Genomic DNA, 21,398 nt, shown 5'->3' on the forward strand with positions numbered 1-21,398 from the left:
GGTGGGGTTGCAGATGCCCCCATGTAGACAGGGCCGGGAGAAGCAGGGGTCAACCTTATATTGGCAATGTGTGCCTGTGTAGCCAGGACGACACAGACAGCTGAAGGAGTTCACGCCATCCACACAGGTCCCTCCATTGAAACAGGAACTAGAGAGTAGGACAAGAGAGTCAAGCTCTACCACCTTAAAGACTACCGCAACCCTTCTAGAACTAAGTGCTTCCCACTTTCGAACCCTTGCTACCCTCAACGAGCTATAGCCCTATAAAGATCTCACCTGGTTCCTTCACCAATGGACCCTGCTTCAGTCTAGGCCTCAAAAGAATAGGAGTCTGTGACTTCCAACCAGCCTGGCCCATTCCTCAGCCGGGCGCCATCATCATTAGAGCCCTCAAATAGATGCCGAGTCCAGGAAGCCCTCACTGGCTCCCCTTCCATCACAGGCCATGCTCCACCCACCTGGGGCTGCAGTCCAGCAAGTCAGTCTCACAGTGGAAGCCTCCATAGCCAGGTGGACAGGTACAGGTGAAAGAGGCTACATGATCAGTGCAGGTGCCAGGGCCACAGGGACTGCTCAGACATTCATCCACATCCCGAGCACAGCGAGGACCAGCAAAGCCACTGAGGCAAGAACAGGAAAAGGAGCCCACACCATCCTGGCAGGAGCCACCATTGAGGCACGGGTCTGCAGTGAGCAGGAAAGAAATCTGGTCATTCCCGATGCCCACATCGGCCTGTCCTGACCTAGCTGTGCTTCATACAGGGGAAGACTCAGGAGGAAGCCAGCGGGACCGTTAGCTTGCTTGCTTTTGAAACGGGGTCTTACAATGTAGCCATGACTGGTCTGGAGTTCAATATGCAGACTAGGCTGGCCTTGAACTCAGAGATGAGCCTGCACTCTGCCTTCTGAGTGCAGAAATTAAAGGGGCGTGTGTCCCTGCGGATGAGGGACACTCTTGGTCAAGAGATCAAAGCTTGTCCCCTTTTGTGGTCAACCTCCCTCTACAAGGTATCCATGGCACACATGTGCCACACATATATGAGTAAATAAATGTAAAAAAAAAATTTTTTTTAAAGCCCCTTTGAGGTATAGAACTAGCCCTCCCTATTCTGAAGTTCAGAATCTGTAGGTTCAACCAGTAGATAAAAAAAAAATAGTCTGGGGCTGGAGAGAGGGCTCAGTGGTTAAGAGCACCGACTGCTCTTCCTGAGGTCCTGAGTTCAAATCCCAGCAACCACATGGTGGCTCACAACCATCTGTAATGAGATCTGATGCCCTCTTCTGGTGTGTCTGAAGACAGCTACAGTGTACTCATATACATAAAATAAAATCTTTAAAAAAAAATAGTAAAAATCAGAGATTACCCAAGGACAGAACACGCACTGTTTTCTTGTTAAATCCTAAACAATAGAGTGTAACAATCACACACATGCTACATTGTATTTGGTACATCAAGCCATCTACAGGGACCAGCAAGATGGCGTTAGCAGGTAAAGGTGCTTGCCCACACAGGACTGCCTGCCTGAGCTCAATCCCGGGAACCCACATGGTGGAAGGAGAAAATCAACTCCTGCAATCTGGCCTCTGGCCTCCACAATCTAACGTAGCATGTGCACGTTCTCTCCCTCTCCCTCCCTCCCCCCTCCCTCCTCCCTCCCTCTTCCTTCCTGCTCCCCTCCCTCCCGGGTGGATGATTCGGCTCAGCATGGGTAAAGGCACCTGCCCCAAGCCTAACATCCCAAGTTGGAGCACCAGATCCCACAAGGCAGGACAATGCTGTCCTATGACCTCCACACGCAGGACACACAGTAATAAGTAAATGTCAACATTTTAAAATAAAAAGTAAGTTACGTAGGGGTGATTTAAATAACCTGGAAGGATGTGCAGAGGTTGTTTGCCAACATTAAAGCATTTGACAATAAGGGTCTTAAACACCCATAGAGTCTGTAATCCATGGAGACTGTGGACCAGCCTCAGAGTAACACGGGTGCCTAAGCGCTACTGCCTGCTCTGATTAACGAGCTCGGCACAGGCCTGTGCAGACCGGTTAGCCGCTGCTAGCCACGGGACGTTAATAAGCCCTGATATCACTGCCAGTCCAAAGAAGATAAGCTGCAAATGTAAACTACTTTTAGCAAAACTCGGAGTTTCAAGGTCTTATATGTGGAAATGAAAATATTTTCCTTTTTTTAAATTTATTTTATTTATATGAATATGCTGTAGCTGTCAGACACAGAAGAGGGCATCGGATCCCATTACAGATGGTGGTGAGGCACCATGTGGTTGCTGGGATTTGAACTCAGGACCTCTGGGAGAACAGCACTCAGTGGCCTTAACTGCTGAGCTATCTCTCCAGCCTGAAAATATTTTCTATACTGACTTCTAATAAAACATATTTTTTTAACTTTTTGTTACACATTTTTGGATTATTATTGTTATTTATTCTGTGTATGTGCATGTGCCTGTGCGTGTGCTTGTGTGTGCTTATTTATATAGTGGTGCTGGGGACAGAACTAAGGCCCTCACGCATGAGGACAGTCACAGCTATAAGAAAACCACACAGTGCCAGGAATGAAGTATGACTTGATGGGGGGTTCCCTGGGGAAGGAAGCACCCCAGAGGTCCCTGAACTTACTGGGGTCACAGTCGTCAATGTCCTGATCACAGAAAGGGCCAGTGTATCCTCCATGGCAGATGCACCTGAAGCTCCCTGGCAGGTTGGTGCAGGTACCATGGGGGCCACAAGGTGAGGCACCAGCACATTCATCCACATCCTGCTGGCATCGAGGGCCTGGAGGCGAGAGGGGAAGCAATTGAGGTTAAAGGGGTAAAATGGGATCCGAGGATGCCTGCAGCTCAAAAACCCATAGGCTGAGGCAAGGAAGGGCAAAGACAAGCCGCTGACTCTAGGCATTTGGCACAGGCCACTTCTGAACTATATTCCGCCTGTCTGTTTAGCCTGTCTCTCTAGTTGTTGAATACACAGTCTGAAGTCACCCCTTCAAAAACCTGTCATCAAATCTCAGGTATCCCAGCATCCTCAGCCCCAGATGGCTCCCTCTTATCCTGCGCTGACTCCGATGGGCTGGGAATGTCTGGACCCAGCTGTCTTTTCCCAGAATGAAGCACCTTCAAAGGCAGAGAGGGATTGAGTCCATTCTGGGCTCCCTGGGCTACCCAATATGGAGCAAAGTGCAGAAGAGGAGGAAGAAGGGGAGAAAAAGAGAGGAAGGAGGGGGCTGGAGAGATGGCTCAGAGGTTAAGAGCGCTGACTGCTCTTCCAGAGGTCCTGAGTTCAATTCCCAGCAACCACATGGGGCTCACAGCCATCTGAAATGGGATCTGGTGCCCTCTTCTGGTGTGTCTGAAGACAGTAACAGTGTGCTTATATACATTAAATAAATAAATCTTTAAAAATAAAAAAGAGAGAGGAAGGAGAAGAGAAGGAAGAGGAGGAGGACACTGGTGTACCTTGCCAGCCTGGAGGACAGGAACAGACAGTCAGCTGGTCAGGGTCAGACTCACAGTGGCCTCCGTGCTCACAGAGACTTGGAGTGCAGGGGGACAGCACCTCACATTGATGACCTGTAGGAAGCAGATAGTTTCGATAGTCTTGAAAGACTCACTGCTCCCAACCCCCCCCCCCCATCCCTGAAGTCCCTACCCTGACATTTAGAAAAGACAGAAGAGAGAGATTAAAGGAAGGAAGAAAGGAAGGAAGGAAGGAAATTCACAAGGGGCTGGAAAGACGGTTCAGTAGTTAAGAGCACCTCATGTCCAATCATGAGGACCAGAACTCAGACCTCCCCCACCCACCTATATAACAAACTGTAACCACAGCTGCAAGTTAGAAGAAAACAAATGGACCACAGGAACTCAATGGCTTCCAGCCTATCCAAGAAAGCATGAACCCCAAGTTCAGAGAGAGACCCTGCCTCAAAGGACTAGGTAAAGCATGATAAAGGGTGACACGTATGCCCTCTTCTGGTTCTGGCCTCCACACACAGACATATGTGACAGAGACACAAGACAAAGGGAACTAAGCAAAGCTTTAAAAAACAAAAACAAAAACAAAAAAAAGCAGAAAAACATGAGAAACAAGGGTGTCAGGAGCCCTAGGGAGGAATATGGGGATACACACCCTGGAATCCAGGGGCACAGGTACAGTGGAAGCCTATTCCATCACTGGTGCAGGTGCCACCAGCCTGGCAGGGCTGGGACTCACAGGCATCTGGAGCCAGGCTCTGGCTGCAACGAGGGCCACTCCAACCGGGCTCGCACACACATTGAAACCTGGTGGGGGAGGCAGTGAGGTCTGGCAGGTGGACTGGAGACAGCAGAAGGGGGGCTGGGAGTTGGGAAAAGGCCTCACCCGCCTGGTGCATCGTGGCAGACTCCATGACTACAGGGCTTGTGGGCACAGGGGTGATTCACAGGTAGGCAGAGTGGAGGCAGGGAGCCAGGTGGGCAGAGGCAGTGGAAGCCATTTTCCCCGTCCACACAGGAGCCACCCTCTCCACATGGGCTGGATGCACACTCATTGATCTCCACGTTGCAGAGGGGCCCTGGGAAGCATAACAGGCAACCTCATTCCAGAGCAAAGGCAAAGGGGCCAACTGAAGGAGAGGGAACTCCCTGTGCTATATATCTCACAGCCGGTCCTGACCTTGCTCTGCTGACAGAATGACAACTCCGTACCAATGAGTGAACAAGCTCAAGATAGCACAAGGTAGGTTCTACCCTCCATCTCTGTCTGTCTGTCTGTCTGTCTGTCTGTTTCTGCCTCTCTTTCTCTCTCTCTCTGTCTCTCTCTGTCTCTCTCTGTCTCTGTCTGTCTGTCTGTCTCTCTCTCTCTCTCTCCCTTCTTCCCTCCCTCTCTCCATCTCCCCCTTTTCTTTCTCTGCTTTCTAAAAGATCCATTATTTTTTATTGTGTGTGAGTGCTTGCATGTATGTTAGTGCACCATGCTGTATTTGTTCCTGGTGCCCATGAAAGCCAGCATGAAAGCCAGGATGTCAGATCCCTGAAACTGAAGTTACAAGCAGCCGTGAGACTCACTGAACATGGAGAAGTCAAACTTGCATCTACATAGAGCCTTCTTCTATATTCTAAGGTCTTTGGTGCAGAAAGGTACTCTACGTGCTACCAAAAGAGAAACATGAACACCAACCCCGCCACAGACCCTTAGATCCACAATGCTGTCCTGCCTCCAGGATACTCTAGTGCAGTGGTGGCACAGTGCTTGTGGGAGTGACCAACCGATGTCTGGTTTGACTTAAGGCCCACTCCACAAGATGAAACCCAGGCCCAACATTGCCTCAATGACCGAAAACCTGATAGCCTGGAGGGCTAGGGTAAAACCAAATACCACTGGTCTTCAGGAAAAACAGTAGCGGTAAAATGACCAACAGCTCACAGATCAGGGCCTTGTTCAGCCATCATTACTGAAGCTTCCTCCTGCAGCTGATGGGAACCAATACCCAGCCTAGACTGTCTGCAGACTGGGAGAGACTCAGAGGGATGTCTGAGGGATGTCTCCTTCAATCCCTCCCTTGTGGAAGAGAAAGCAGAAGAAGGGTGGGAGCCAGAGGGCACGGAGGAAATCAGGCCCTCCAAACCAACATTATCAAGGCTCAGGTGAACTCACCAACACTGGGGCAGTTTGCACAGAGCCTGGCAGGCCCGCCCCAGGTCCCCTGCCGTATATTATAGTTCCCAGTTAGGTGTTCTTGTGGGACTCCCGAGTGTGTGGAGGAGTGAGTTTCTGATTCTCCTGTCTTCTCCTGGCCTCTTTCCCTCCTGATTTTGTTTTGTTTTGTTTTGTCCAATTCTGATGTGGTTGTTTGTTTTATCTTATTTTATTATTTAAGAAAAACAAAAACAAAGCCAAGCAGTTGTGAGCTAGCATGCCGATGCTGGGAACTAAAGAGCAGCAAGTGTTCGAAACTGCTGAGCCAGCTCTTCAGCCCTCTATATGTTGTTGAAACATGATTTCGCTATGCAGCTCTGGCTGGCCTAGTGTTCACGATGGTGCTCAGGCTAATTTCAAACATGCAGTAACCCTCCTGCCTTTGCCTTCTGAGCATCGGGGATAATCTTGATAAAGGGGGAAAGGGGACTTAAATGGTTCACTGGGGAAAAATGCTTGCCACAAAGACTGACGTCCAGAGTTGGATCCCTGGGGCCTGTTTGGTAGGAGAGAACTGACTCTACCCAGTTGTCCTCTGACTTCCAGACATACACAAAATAAATAAAATGCATTCTTTTTAAAAATAAAGTGGGGGCACCCAAGAGACTTGTGGCTTAATCCCTATCTTACAAGGCCCTCCGCTCTGGGGCAGCCGCCTACCCACCTGTGAATCCAGGCTGACAGACACAATCATAGCGGTTGATGCCATCACGGCAAACTCCAAAGGTACAGGGGTTGCTGGCGCAATCATCGATGTTGACTTCGCAGTTCACACCTACAACAGGGGAGGAGGAAGTATGGCAGGAGTAAGGGCTATCATCAAGCAACCCTTGCAAACTCATCACGGACACCCACACACCCCCATGTACTGTCAGAGCCCAGTCCCCTCAAAAACAAAAAACAAAAAAAAAAAAAAAAACCCAAAAAAACAAAATAAAATAAACCTGTGGTTCCGGGAGGACAGCGGCAGAGGTACTTGTCCACCAAGTCTAGACATTTGCCCCCGTATCGGCAGGGCTGGCTGCGGCACTCATCCACCTGGCTCTCGCAGCGTATGCCCGTGTAGCCTGGCGCACAAGCGCATGAGAAGCTAGCAATGCCGTCGACACACCGCCCGTGGTGACAGGGATCCGGAGAGCAGTCGTCCACGTTTCGCTCACACAGGGTGCCCTCAAAGCCTGAAAGAACGGGACGTCAGCGTCTGCCCACTCGTCCGTGTTTATAGTCTCAGCCCAAGTCTAGCTCAGCTCTCGGGTCTCCTACTCCCTTCCATTCCATCCAGCTCGGAGCTCCGCCCCTGGCCCAGAACTTCCGGCGGCACCCTGAATCTGGCCAGGACCTCTACCCACCTCCATCACCAGCTTCACACCCCAACTGTTCCTGGCCCTGACCCGGCCTCACTGAAACCCAGCTCTGAGGCTATCCCCAAGTCTGCTATTGGTCCTTGACACCCGTCGGCCCACCAGCCCACCTTCCGGCTCTTGCCACAGTCTCACGGTGCAGCCTCACCCTCTGCACAGCGACACTCATAGCCGTCAGGCTGGTCCACACACTTGGCACCGTTCCGGCAAGGAGTGCTTGCACATTCATCCACATCCAGCTGACACGTGGACCCACTGAATCCTGGAAGTGAGCGGTGGATGAAAGGGGACACACATAGTTAAAGCAGGCAACCTGCCTTATTTGAGCGGGAAACCCCCTTTGCTTCTTTTTAAATTAATTTCAATACAGACTAGACGGGAGAGACAGCGCAGAAGATAAAAGGTGCTTGCCAGACAAGCTTGACCACCTGAGTTCAATTCCCACGATGTACAGAACATAGTGGAAGGCGAGAACCAACATACAAAAAGAAGGAGTTAACTAATTATTTTCTTTTCAAGTTCAACATTGTCATAACCTGACATGCCAGGCTCCCTCCCTGTCCCAGGGTCCTCACCTGATGGGCAGGTGCAGCTGAAGCCATTGACTCTATCCTTGCAGACACCACCATTGACACATGGGCTGCTCTGACATTCATCAATGTCCACCTCACAGAAGGTTCCTGTGAAGCCTGAAAGGGGATGGGAGGAAGGCACCGAAAGTTCCCTCAGGAGGCCTCTTCGCTTTGGTTTCAGGGCTTTGATTTTAATGTGGGTTTGTTGAGATAAATTCTCGCTATGAACTTTGGGCTGGCCTCAAACTAATGGTCCTCCTGACTCAGCCATTCAAGTGCTGGGATGACAGGCATGCAGGAACACGTTCAGGCTTAGACTTAGCTTCGAACAAGCTGGACCCTCCCCCAGCTGTGGTCTCACATGGACTAAGGTTTATGAAGCTCCCCTCTGATATTACCTGGTAAAATTCTACTCTGGCCTTGCACCTACCTTACCAAAGATTACAAGGTTTCATCCTAAACACACATAACTCTCTCCCTTTCTCCAGTCAGAAAGCTTCACTTTAAAGCTGGTCCTGAGCCATCGAGATGACTCCAATAAGGATGCTTGCTGCCAAGCCTGACGACCTGGATCCCTCCCGGTTAAAGTGGACTAGGCACAGGCACATGCCATTCAATCCAGTATTTGGGAGGCAGAGGAAGGTGGATCTCTGTGAGTTCAAGGACAGCCTGGTCTACAGAGTGAGTTCCAGATAGTCTTACGGTGCCACTACTGTACTGACTCGAAATGTCTTGTGTTTGTTTGTTTGTTTAGTTTTCTTTAATACACGTGTGTGTGTGTGTGTGTGTATGAGTGTGAGTGTGTGTGTATGAGTGTGAGTGTGTGTGTGTGTGTGTGTGTGTGTGTGTGTGTGTGTGTGTTCCAAACACATGGGTATCCTCAGAGGTTAAAAGAAAGTGGTAGATCTTTGCAGCTAGAGTTACAGGCAGTTGTGTACTGCCCAATATGGGTGCTGGGAACCAAACTCAGTCCTCTAGAGAGCAGAAAGTACTCTTAACCACTAAGCTATCTCTTTTTATTTTATTTTATTTTATTTCTTTTTCTTTTTCTTTTTTCTTTTTTTCGGAGCTGGGGACCGAACCCAGGGCCTTGCACTCTATCACTGAGCCAAATCCCCAACCCCCTTTATTTTATTTATAATCATAGCCATCCTAGAACTCACTATATAGACCAAACTGGCCTTGAACTCAAAGAGAGGAACCTTCCTCTGCTCACAAGGGCTGGGATTTCAGGCATGTACCTCTAGGCCCAGCACTTTTTTTTCAAGTAAATAAAAATAAACCAAGTTTCCGCCCCCCCCCCTCCCCGGCCCAGTGTTCATGACCCACCTAAGCAATACCCACCACCTACCTGCCATGCAGATGCAAGTGAACTGGCCAATTCGGTCAAGACACGTGGCCTGGTTGCGGCAGGGCCCAGACAGACACTCATTGACATCAGTCTCACAGCGAGGTCCAGTATAGCCACGGCCACACTGGCACAAGAATGAGCCCTGTGTGTTCACGCACCGACCCAAATGTTCACAGGGGTTAGCACCTGCAGAGTGGGGGAGGGGCGGGGGAAAGACACAGTCAGTGTGGGCGTGGCCAGCCATGGCCCCACCCCTCCCTGTTTTCAGGCTCCTTTCCAGAAGGTACTCTTCTCACCAATAGAGCACTCATCCACATCCTGGTCACACGCCCCTCCGGTGAAGCCGGGTGGACAGGTGCAGATGGCCCGACCACTCACAGGGTTTGTGTCACAGATAGCATCTTCATGGCAGGGGTTGCTGACACATGCATCATCCAGATGACACAAGAGGCCTGAGAAAAGGTAAGCAGAAACGAAGAGCTGGGCCCCAGGTCAGCCCGAAGCTCCCTCGGACCTAGGATTTGCGGAAGAAGGCTGCTGGTACTGGGAATGGAACCCCAGGACCCCGTGGGCAGACAAAGCATGAAGAACATCCCTCAGCTACACTGCCAGCTCCTTGCGTCGTCGTCGTCGTCGTTGTCGTCGTCATCGTTGTTGTTGTTGTTGTTGTAGCATCATCATCATCATCATCATCATCATCATCATCATCACTAATGTACTTATCTGGAGAGTGCGTGCGTGTCATAGTGCATGTATAGAGGCCAGTGGAGAGCCTGGCTGGATTTTCTCCTTCTACCAGTGGGTCCCACTGATAGAAGTAGGCTTGCCAGGCTTACTCAGCGAGCACCTTTATGCCCTGAACATCCTGCTGGCCCATCCCTTGCTTCTTGTTTCTTGCTTATATTAGCCAGCAGCGTATTTAGTACCTGCTTTTATTTTTTAAGCCATTTATTATGAAAAAAAAGAAACATACAGAATGTTTCACATATGGAGTACTGGTTCAGCATTATCTGTTAATCTGTTTCTTCGATACCACGTGGAAAGAACTTGGAAACATTTCACCTAGAAGGCACTAGGGGCTGGAGGGACGTTCAGCGGCTGAGAATACTGGCTGTTCTTCCAGAGGACCTAAGTTTGACTCCCAGCACCTACTTGTCAGCTCACAGCCATCAGTAACTCCAGTCTGGGGAGATTTGATGAATTTCTCTGGCCTCTAAGCATTACCAGTCATGCATGTAGCATGATATAATGTAGCAGGCACAAATGCAGCCGAAGCACGCACGTGCACACACACACACACACACACACACACACACACACACACACGATTTGTTTTTAATATTTTAAAAGATGAGAAATCAAGACTCTAGTCAGGCATGGTCACACGGTTCCTCAAACGCACTATGCAGAATCCTGAAGCCCAAGGACCGTCTCTGTGAGTTGGAGGCTAGCCTGAGGCACACATAGTGAGACCATGTCTCAGCACAATAACAGTAAAAGCAAGGTACTTGCCACCTGGCCTGACAACCGGAGTCTGACCCCCCCACAAAAGTATGATGTAAGGAACAAACAGACCTTCGTGACTTCCTTAGCTCCTGCTTTCTTTTCAGTTAGACCTCTAAATAGTTCCCCCATCCCAACGGCCCCTGCCTTGAACCATGTACCAGCCTCCTCACGGGACAGAGGCTCACCCTTCCTTCCAAACCCAGCATCCAACAACCCTTCCTCCCTCCCTCCTTCGTTCCTCCCTCATCTTCCTTCCCTTCCTTTGTGCTAAGGGTTAAACCCAGAGCCTGTGCACACTAAGCACACACTCTACCAATAGGAGACATCCCCAGCCCCCAGTCTTTCTAATAAGAAATCAGAGTCTGTTTTTACCATTCTGTTGCCTACAAAGAAAATGGCCACTCACCTGTCTTCCCCATAGGGCAGGCACAATAGAAAGAGGCCACACGGTCATGGCAAGTGGCCCCATGGAAGCAAACGGCTGTAGCACAGTCATCAATATTCTGACTGCAGCTCTCGCCCGTCCAGCCGTTGACGCATACGCAGCTGTGGCCGCCCAGTAGGTTGAAGCAGGTGCCCCCATTGTGGCAAGCGTTGGGCTGCAACTGGCACTCATCCACATCTTCTGTGCAGAACTGGCCTAGGGCGCAAAGGTGTGCTGGTCTAAGTTGCCCGAGTCCCCACCTAAGGTCAGCCCCCCAGCTCTGTGCAGCCCTGATGCCGACCTGTCCACTCAGGAGGGCACTGGCAGTTATAAGTATTGACACCATCCACACACGTTCCCCCATTGAGACACCGATGTCCAGGACAGTCATCCACATTGACTTCACAGTTCTGGCCCTCGAAGCCTAGTAGGGGAGGACAAGATAACAACGGTCACTAGGAAGCTAGCCTATTGTCCCCAGCTGCCTTCCCTGGGTACCACTTACTTACCAGGAAGACAAGCACAGTCATATGTGACATCACTACTCTGCCTACAGGTGCCACCATTACGGCATGGGGAAGGGGCGCAGGGCACTATGGGGTTTTCACACAGCAGCCCTGTATAGCCAAGTGGACACAGGCAGTGGAAGGATCCGGGTGTATTGATGCAGGTACCACCGTGACGGCAAGACGCACCAGCTCGGCACTCATCTATGTCGCTTCGGCAGTTGCGACCCTGGTAGCCAGGTGGGCAGGCACAGGCATATCGGCCATCCGACCCAACTGAGCAGGGGGCACCGTGAGCACAGGGGCTGCTGAAGCAGGGGTCTGGCAGGGAGCAGTCTGGGCCTGGAAGAACCAGGAGAGGGTGAGCTTGGGACTGACCGCATCCTTGCCTACCATGGGTTCCCATCCAGGCCCACCCTTTCACCTCGGAAGCCACGGAGACAACGACAGGAGAACCGGGCGACGCCCGCCACCACTGAACTCTGGCAAACGCCTCGGCCGGCACAGGGGCCAGAGTGGCAAGGGTCTTCCAGCTGGCACCGCTCACCCACCCAGCCTGGCAGGCACCTGTGGGAAGATGTGTATTAGGAACATGGCAACGCCAGACAGATAACACGAGACACACTCATCAAGCAACACACATGCCAAACGAACTGTCAGGCACATCCATCTATTCTCCCTTCCTTTCTTTCTTCAGAAAGGGTTTCACTACATACCCCTGGCTAGCCTGGAACTCCACAGTAATTTACCTGCCTCTGCCTCTGCCTCTGCCTCTGCCTCTGCCTCTGCCTCTCTGCCTCTCTGCCTCTCTGCCTCTCTGCCTCTCTGCCTCTCTGCCTCTCTGCCTCTCTGCCTCTCTGCCTCTCTGCCTCTCTGCCTCTCTGCCTCTCTGCCTCTCTGCCTCTCTGCCTCTCTGCCTCTCTGCCTCTCTGCCTCTAGCACTGGGTTTAAAGATGAGTGCCACCACTCCCAGCCATCCCCATTTATTCTGACAACAAACATTATTGACACCTACTACATACTGAAACACAGCAGCAAACAAAATAAAAAGTGGTCCTTACCCTTTTGGTCCTCATAGCCAGGTCAGGCAAAGGAAACATAAGACAAGTAACAAATTAATACAAAACATGCCCAAAACAGCTCGTATATGGCACAAGGCTAGTGGCACCCCCTGAAGAACATGCCCATGTCCCAGAAGCTGTGACTATCTCCCTATTTCTTTTTCAAGGAGATGGGCCAGGCAAGGTGGTTCACACAAACCCGGCACTTAGAGGAAAAAGCAAGAGGACGAGGAGTTCAAAGCCAGCCTTAGCCACATTGCAAGTTTGAGGTTAGCCTTGACTAGATGAGACGCTGTCTCAAAATCAATACGTATATTTTAAACAAATAACAAGAGGATTAGGAGTACAGCTCAGTTGTATTGCCCTTGCCTGGGATGCATAAAGCCCTAGGTTCAATTCCCAGCACAAGAAAAAGGAAGGGGGGATTGGGGATTTAGCTCAGTGATAGAGCGCTTGCCTAGCAAGCGCAAGGCCCTGGGTTCAATCCCCAGCTCCGAAAAAAAAGAAAAAAAAAGAAAAGAAAAAGAAAAAGGAAGGGAAGGGAAGAAAAAGAAGTTTTGCCAATGTAATTGTGAAGAACATCAAGACAAGTTCAGGGGCTGGAGAGATGGCTCGGTGGTTAAGAGCACTGACTGCTCTTCCAAAGGTCCCGAGTTCAAATCCCAGCAACCACATGGTGGCTCACAGCCAACTGTAATGGGATCTGATGCCCTTTTCTGGTGTGTCTGAAGACAGCTACAGTATACTTATGCAGAATACATAAATAAATCTTTTAAAAAAAAGAGAGAGACCAGTTCACTCTGTATTACCCAAGCCATTTCAAATGGCAGATTTTTTTTAAAGATTTATTTATTTTGCTTTCGTGTGGATATGTGTTTTTCTTGCATGTATCTATGTCCATGCTGTACATGCCGTGAAGGGCTGAAGAGGGCATTGACGTTAAGGATGGCTGTTAGCTATCATGTGGGTTCCAGGAACCAAATCCAAGTCCTCTGAAAGAACAACACACGCTCTTAGCTGTGAAGCCGTTTCTCAGCCCCTATTTACTTAAGTTTGTGTATACACGTGTGACCGTGTATGAGTACGTGTGCTCCTGAGTACGGTGTCCTCAGAGGCCACATCCCCCAGAGCTGGAGTTACAGGTGCGTAACCACGTGAGAGCTGCGGAATCAAACTGTGCTCTATACCCTGAGTCGTGCCACCAGCCCCAACATACAGTATCTTTAGAAGAGAAAATCCAGGGATATGGCACAGTGGTAGGTCTTGTATGCTCTGTGCAGGGGCCTGGGTTCCATTCCCAGGACACGGGAGAGAGACAGATAGAAACTAAAGGGAGAAGAAAGGTCATGTGCAGACAAAGGCAGAGAGCAGGGTGAGGCAGCCATAAATGTAAGCCAACCAGAAACTGGAAGAAAGTCTTCTCTCCCGGGATGGTTGGTAGAGAAAGCCAGTTCTGGCAACGCCTTAATTTCAGACTTCCGGCCTCCAGGATTTTCCAAGAGTACATTTCTGTTGTTTTAAGCCACCCTGTTTGTGGTAATCTGGTACAGCAACCACAGGAAAATCACAAGCAGCCTAAGGGTGATAGAATGAGTGGGTGTTATATTCTCGCACACTAAAGAAGGTAAGAAAGGGTGAGCCAAAGGGTGATGCGGGGAAGGGCATTCTAAGTAGTGAGAACAAGAAAAGCCTCAGACTCCAGGAGGCAGACACACCCAGAAAGACCCAGAAACCACAGACACACACAACTGGGCACACGGGCCTGGCAAACACCAAGCCACAGCCTCCCACGCGAATATGGGAAACTCTCACTCACATGGAGAGGCAGGAAGAGAGCCATAAATCATAAACTCCTTTCTCCCAAGCATATGCAACCCTCCTCCCATGGATCGGGTGGGGCTTGGCATGGGCACGTCTGCCCTCATGCTGGAAGGAGGGCCCGCGGCCCCTTCCAAAAACACATCAAGGTACTCCTGAGTGTTAAAAAATAAAAACTGAAAGACGACTTAAGTCTGTAACCCTTCCACGGATAGAGGTGAGGGTAGCTAAGGAAGAGGGTTGGAGAAGTCAAAAGATACTGGCTCCGCAACGACACAATCTACTTCAATCCTCCTCTCCTCTACCCTACCCTTCCGGCTCCCAGAGAGGATCCCCTAGCTCAGCCTAGTCTCAAACGCCAGGGGCAGGACTCAAACCAGGTGACTCAATTCTTAGCGTCACCCTACAATAACCCCCCAATTCCGTTCCCAGATAAACATGTCGAGGCTCAGCCCTGCAGGGGTGTGGGTGGCTTTCGAAGCTGGGAGGTAATGCTCTCAACCCCCTTACCCAAAGACCTGCAAGGCGCGACAATGACGCGCCAGGAGGGGGCGCTGCGTGCAGGGCGCTGGGGACCACGGGTATCATCGCCAGGCTGGGCGCGGCACCCTCCCCGTGCCTCGGGCGGGTTCCCACGCTCTGCGCCTAGCGCCCCAGCGGACCGGTCCGGCCGGTTCCAGCCCCAGCCCCGCGCCCCGCCTCGCGGCCTTAGCTTTAGGGGAGACGTAGCGGGGCGGGAGGGAGTTCGGTGTGGGGGGGGGGGGCGTGCAGCTTCCAAGGAGGGAATGGACCAGCAAGACCGACAAGGACCAAGCGACAGAGAACTCCGGAGCCTTCTCCCGGGAGGAAGACTTATGGGACCGGAGTGTTTGTGGGAGAAAGTGTCATTGGGTAGGGGGTCACTCCTAAGAGGACAGGAGGATTTGAGAAACTGAAGAAGTGGGTTGGGATGAGAGGAACATAGGGTGAGGTTCCCCAAAAGATCTCTACTCTGGAGCCTGGGCGAGCTCCACTCCGCGCGATCCGGGCTCCCGGACGCCGCCGGAGCCGGTGATTCACCTGTCGAGGGGCGGGGCAGCCTCGGGCGTATTCACCTGTCGGCAGCAGTCCAGGCGTGTAGCTCCACTGCGCAGGCGCCCCGCCCCGCAGCTCAGCCTCCCTTGCAAGCGACTGCTTCCAAGTAAGGACAAACTCTGCCCTCCTAGCTCTACCCTCAGCCTCAGGATGCACCTCGGGCAGTAACCCCCAAAAGGAGCAAAATGGGATTCCAGCCATTGTAATTTCAAAGGGGGCTTTTCTATATCGGAAGTCATCGTGGCCCCATCTAGCTTGATCCACTGGCTAGCCCACACGGTATTGAGTAAATGAACAACACATTGATGAACGAACTGATTAATAGCTGCTAGATGAACTGCTACTACTATTAATGAGAAAACAAGACCAATAAGCCTACAAAACTAGAAGTCCATCCCCTCCAACCCACGGCCTTGTACGTGCTGGGCAAACACTGTTGAACATCTCTAGCCCTCAAAAAGTTTCAAAAGTTCCTCATATTTTTTAATATAGTTTTCATTTTTATTACATTGATCTGTGTGTGTATGTATTCATGTGGAGGTCAGAGAATAACTTGTCGAGATTGGTTCTCTCTTTCCATCTTTTGGGTCCCCAGGATTTAACTCAGGTCGCCAAGTTCGGTTGCAAGCGCCTTGACCTACTAAGCTCTCTAGCTGCCCCCCTCCACACACACACACACCTTTAGAAAACAAAACAAAACATTGAGACAATCTTGCTCTGAGCTCTGCTGAGCACAGGCTACTCTGGAGCTCTATGTAATGCGAACTGGTCTCCAACTAAAGGCAATCCTGCTTCTGCTAGGAAATGCAAGTGTAAACTACCCAGTTAAAGGTTCTTTTCAAATATTCACAGCCAACCTCATGAAAGAAAAGCCATTGTAGATGCAAAAGTGGCTGGGAAGGTCCCTAGCACTTGCTCTAGACGTCACAGAATCTAGAGCTCCGTCTGCCTCTGGTAACTCTTTCCCAAACCCTCCTCTTCCCTAACCTGCGTTTCCCAAGAAATTCTTGGGTTCCTTCCTGCAGTCACACATGCCAGGGAAAACATTCCTGTTTCGCGGATTCAGCAAGGGTCAGAAAAGAGAAACGACTAACCAAAGATCACACAAACCAGAACACAGTAAAACAGGGCTCTAAAATAGGTCTCCCCTGTGCCTCCTGTATTCTGAGATATGGGAGAGTATGGATGTCCTCGTCACTGTCAAGACACTGTCATCGGCTTTGGGAATCAATTCTTCATTCCAGAATACTGTGGCTTAACTAACTGGTTTAAGTCTCAGACACTTAGCGAGATGATGTGAGATCTGAATCCTCCTCTCTTAGAGCTGTCTGATTCCCAATAGGGAAATGCAAGAGGTTACTCAAGCCACACACACGTGGAGGAAGTGATACCACCATCCCCCAGGAGACTTAGAGGCAGAGGAAGAGGACAGATTCCCCCCACCCCCCGCTCCCACGCAGGGCCCACTGGTGGCGCTGGGCCAGACACTCACAGGCAAGCAGCCTCCCGGGAGGGCTGCTGGTGGGTGCAACGACCTCCATTTGCACATGGGCTTCCATCCAGACAAGGGGGTGCTGTATGGGGGGTAAGAGAAGGTGGGAAGGTCAGACAGGCACCCAGAACCCCAAACCATAAGGACAGACCCTCCTCTCCTGTCTGCCAGGCAACAGCTGCACTGGGCTAGGAGGGTATCTGTGTGGGTTCTGAGAGTCCCCCTATCTACAGTTCCCACGGCCCCCCGCCCCAGCCCCAGCTGTTGGGGCTGCAGCTGTCCCTGCCAGCTCAAGCCCTGGGAACCACAAGGCAGGGGTGGAAAGGAGGGGGAGTTGACTTGTGCCAGATGTGAGGGCTCAGGAAGCTGCCCTAAGATGTGCATAACAGAGAAGTGGCACTGAGTAGGAAGTGAAGGTGCTGAGTCTTAAAGAGGGTCTGCAGGTTCAAGCCCATGTCTTGGAAAGATGGAGGATGCAGGCAGTACTGGGCTTCTGTGTCTAAAGTCCCTGCTAGCTCTTGACGGAGCAGGCAAAGCATGCACCTAGGAAGAACTGATAACAGAGATGAGAGATGGCTTTGGGTCCTAGATGGATAGGCTATGTAGTGTAAGGGAGAGAGAACTGGTGCAAGGCATGTGCCGCCCTCCAGTGTCCCCATCCCTCAGGGCTGTGTCCCACTTTGGGTGTGGCAGTCTTGCCAGATGGGTGAGAGGTGTGGCCAGGTCTGAGCTAGTGGAGAATTATGTGCTCAGACAGGTGTGGGCCCCTGTAGAAGTGTAGAAGTTTTGTTCCTCGGAGAGAAGGAAAGGAGACTGGGGGAGAATTGGGAAACAGGGACAGACAGAAACTGAAAGGAGGAAAGAAAAACAGAAAGACAGTAAGAGGATGAGTTAAGAATGAAGGACCCATTCCTTTTTGTGACATCGCACTGGAAGCTGTGCGAGGGGAGACACGACCATGTGAGCTGTGTGTGTGTGTGTGTGTGTGTGTGTGTGTGTGTGTGTGTGTGTGTAGTATGCCTGTGAGTTTGTGTGATAGTCTGTGTGAAGTTTTGAGAGTATTAGGCCACTGTGTGACTAATCGTGAACGAGCATGTGCGTGTTACCATGCTGGTATCATAAAACAGCATAGCCTTGTGCTCCATGTGCACACGAGCTGTCTGGACTGTGCATGCACTTATATGAACAGCATCATTCAAGCATCCAGCCGTGTAGCCACTAGAGTGCCTGTATGGGTCATGCGTTGGCAGCTATAAATGTGACCTTGAACGTGAATACCTCCCCATTCTTGGGTGGCCTATGCCTGTGTGATCATACTCGAGTCTGTGTGAATGCACATCAGCGTGTGAGAGGTATGTCTTGTGTGTGCCGAGTGTGCACCTATGGGTGTGCTAAACCTGTGCACATGCATTTTTTTTCTATGTGTGACAGGCCATGAGTCTGTGCAGGCCCCGCGGGGGCGGTGGCTCTTGCCCAGTCCTGCCTAGTTGAGCCTAGAGGCTAAGCTAGGGACGCGAGTCTCTATGCAACTCTCAGCGGACCCAGCACTGAGTCCCACCATGGGCGCCCTAGAACCCCTGGCCACAGCCAACGGCCTACGCCCCTCCCCCGCTGATCAGGCCTCCCGGGGCAGGGGTGGGGGCGCCCCCTCAGTCCCCGTTCAGGCCCTCCGTGGGTCCTGCTTTGTCTGGCAAAGAAAGCGCGAGGCCGGCCGGGGGGAGGGGGTGTCTAGACGGCGAAGCCATTGTCCCGAGCGGGGGAGGGGAGCTCAGAGAGGAGGAGGAGGGGCAGGGGGCCCCAGGCCGGTTGGGGAGGGGGTCCGGCCACAGGGAGGGGACCCAGAAGCCAGAGATGAGCACGTGGACCTCGCCCCTTCTGCTCCCGGCACAGAGGCGGGGTCCCGAGACTGCCGGATCCCGGCGGCCTGAAGAGGGATCGGGCGGCACGCGGGGGAGGGGGCGCGGGCTCTGCAAGGGCTCCAGCTCCTGCTTCTCACGCTCCAGCGCCGGGTCTTGCAGCTCTCCAGCCTGAGAAGTTTTCTCGGAGTTCAGAGCTCCGAGAACTTCGCGCCCCCTCCTCGCACCCCCCCTTCACGGCCCGCCCGGGATAGGGGAGGCGCTTTTGTGCAAGGGGGTCTTAGGCCTTGGGGGTCCTTGAGACCCCATCTTAACCTTCCCAGGACTGCAGGCAGAAGTAGGATGGGGTGAGCCTGGAACTTTTGATACACCTCGCCTCCGAATTTCAGCCCCAAATTCCCACAACTTCAGCTCCTAGTCTCGGACTCCTGATTCATTCAAGGGTCTCATTCCTCCGGCCTCTAGGACCCTGCCTTCCCATCACGAATCTGTGCGCACCCTCTGACTGGTAATACAACCCCAAGCTGCTGCCTGCTGCGCCTCTGCCCCGGCTTTAGTCCTAGGGTGGGTGGCAGGTCCTCTAAGCTCCAAACTTAGGATTTTTTTTTTTTTTTGCTTCCCCGCCCCTGCAGACCCAGTCCCACCCTCCAAGTCCCTGATCCCTCACCTGCAGCCCCCAGCCCCGCTAGCAGCAGCAGCAGCAGGGGCAGCGCCCGCATGGGCGGTGGTGGCGGTGGCAGGGCCATCAGGCGACGACGGCGGCGGCGGCCCCGGGCCCCCGGCCCCATGGCGGCCGGCCGCGACCCTCCCTCCTCCCTCCTCCCTCTTTCCCAGGGCTCCGGGCACGTCCCGGGCCAGCCTCCGCGCCGCCAACTTCGCCGAAGTGAGGCTGTTGGGCCGCCCCGCCCCCAGGCCTGGGCTGCTCGCCCCGCCCCGGGGCCGGCTCTGAGCGCCCCCGCCCCCTGCCCGGCCTCCTGGGGTCCTACCCCTTTACCCGCCAAGCGGACTTGCGGACCTTGGTACATTCACGTCCGCCACAAGAGATGCGGGCTTAACCTGCGTGACGTGACAGGTATCCAGCTCATGAGCACACCCATCCTCATTCTCCAGCACACACCAAAGCCAGGGCACACATACACAGCCATGACACAAACGCAAACACCCCGGACTCCAAACCCTCTAAACCTAGTTGTAGAGAGGCTAATGAACAAGTAGCCGCTGCCGCACGCATGCAAACCATGTAGAACTTTCGTGGGGACACTAAACATCAATCACCTCAAAACTCAAGCCCAATTGGGCCATAAATCCGGGACAACATTTACTCTGGCCAGGAATCTCATGCCTGTGAGTCTCATGTGCCTGTGTGCAGCTCTCTCAAGAAGCAGCCTCCTTTCTCCTACAGTGTGATGACCACAAAGGTTTACCGAAGAGCGAAAGGTGCTTGCTGCCAATCACGGACACCCGAGTTCAATTCCTGGGACTCCCATTGGAAAATGAAAGAACCAGCACACATATATTGCCTTCTGACTGCCACATGCACCCTGTGATACATGCACTCCTACACACACTGCGCTCAAATGCTTGCACACACACACGCACGCGCGCGCGCGCGCGCGCGCGCGCAAAAACAAACAAACAAACAAACTTTTTAAAAGTCCACAATAGCTCCTAGCACATCCCACACTATACATGGTTTTACCATGAGTCCTATCGTTTCATTGCCATTAACTAATTGAGTTTTACCACCAGACGACCTGCAAAGGCTTCTAACAGCCCCCTCTGTCTGGAGCAAGAATGGAAACTCTAGAGGTCCATTTGGGGGAAATCTCAAAAGTGGGGATGAGGGAACTGTTCTTGGACATCCCCGTCACTGGCAGGGGAGACCACGGGGCTGGTACAGGGGACCAACATAATCCTGGAGGGCATACATAGACACTCCTGTGGTGGAAGGAGAGAACCAACTTCCACAAATTGCCCTCTGACCTCTACATTGTAGAGGCTACATTGCCCCGCCCCCCGGAACTGGATACGTAATAAATAATTTTGTTTTTAACTGGGGAGGGTATCATGGTGCACACCTTCTCTGGAGGCAGAGGCAAATAGATCTGTGAATTCAAGGTCAGCCTGGTCTACATAAGCAAATTGCAGGGCAACCACGGATACGTTTTTTTAAAGATTTATTTTATTGTGTGCATGGGTGTGTGCGTGCGTGCGTGCACGTGCATGCATGGAGGACAGGGAAGGCACTGCGTCCCTCAAAGCTGGAGATCTGGTCATTTGTGGAATACCCAGCTTGTTAACACCAGATAACTGGGGTCTGAAATCCGACCCTCATGATGCTGCTGCAAGCTCTCTTAACAATCGAGAGTCTTTCAGGCCTATTCGTTGCTGTCCTGCTTTGGAGGCTTCTTTTCAGGCAACCCAGACTGGCCTTGAACTTACTGAAACCAGAATAACCCGGAAGTCCCAATCTTTCTGGTTTTGCCCCCGCCGTGCCATGATTGCTGCGGTGTGTTTCCATGCCTGGTTTTTTGTGATGCTGGGAATGGAACCTGGGGTTTCCGGTGTGCTAAGGAACCCTACTTTGTTACCACATCCCCAGCTCTCGCCCAAGTTTACATTCGGAGTTTTCTGGTTGTTCCCAATAACATCCCTTATAGCTTCTCTGCCGAGCCAGGACTGGATCCC

General features: G+C 51.9%; 1 protein-coding gene across 2 annotated transcripts in view; it reads right to left on the reverse strand.

Moving 5' to 3' along the window:
- The window catches only part of Notch3 (notch receptor 3), a 51,036-nt gene extending 31,451 nt beyond the window's left edge, over nt 1-19,585 (reverse strand). The window contains exons 1-18 of one of the 2 annotated variants that reach the window (XM_039079793.1): nt 19,378-19,583; nt 16,855-16,936; nt 11,834-11,976; nt 11,413-11,751; nt 11,205-11,327; nt 10,886-11,119; nt 9,270-9,425; nt 8,974-9,159; nt 7,626-7,739; nt 7,199-7,312; nt 6,634-6,867; nt 6,354-6,464; nt 4,373-4,565; nt 4,142-4,293; nt 3,472-3,585; nt 2,636-2,791; nt 459-684; nt 1-148 (exon numbers count right to left, since the gene is read on the reverse strand). The exon at nt 1-148 is cut by the window's left edge and continues 54 nt beyond it. In XM_039079793.1, the coding sequence (XP_038935721.1) occupies nt 1-148; nt 459-684; nt 2,636-2,791; nt 3,472-3,585; nt 4,142-4,293; nt 4,373-4,565; nt 6,354-6,464; nt 6,634-6,867; nt 7,199-7,312; nt 7,626-7,739; nt 8,974-9,159; nt 9,270-9,425; nt 10,886-11,119; nt 11,205-11,327; nt 11,413-11,751; nt 11,834-11,976; nt 16,855-16,936; nt 19,378-19,498 (2,946 nt within the window). In that variant the 5' untranslated portion in view covers nt 19,499-19,583. Of the gene's footprint in view, nt 149-458; nt 685-2,635; nt 2,792-3,471; nt 3,586-4,141; nt 4,294-4,372; nt 4,566-6,353; nt 6,465-6,633; nt 6,868-7,198; nt 7,313-7,625; nt 7,740-8,973; nt 9,160-9,269; nt 9,426-10,885; nt 11,120-11,204; nt 11,328-11,412; nt 11,752-11,833; nt 11,977-16,854; nt 16,937-19,377 lie in introns of both variants that reach the window. The other variant, NM_020087.3, reaches the window with a different exon arrangement.
- Between the last annotated feature and the right edge of the window lie 1,813 nt (nt 19,586-21,398).

The sequence above is a fragment of the Rattus norvegicus genome, chromosome 7, assembly GCF_036323735.1.
Source record: "Rattus norvegicus strain BN/NHsdMcwi chromosome 7, GRCr8, whole genome shotgun sequence".
Lineage (NCBI taxonomy): Eukaryota > Metazoa > Chordata > Mammalia > Rodentia > Muridae > Rattus > Rattus norvegicus.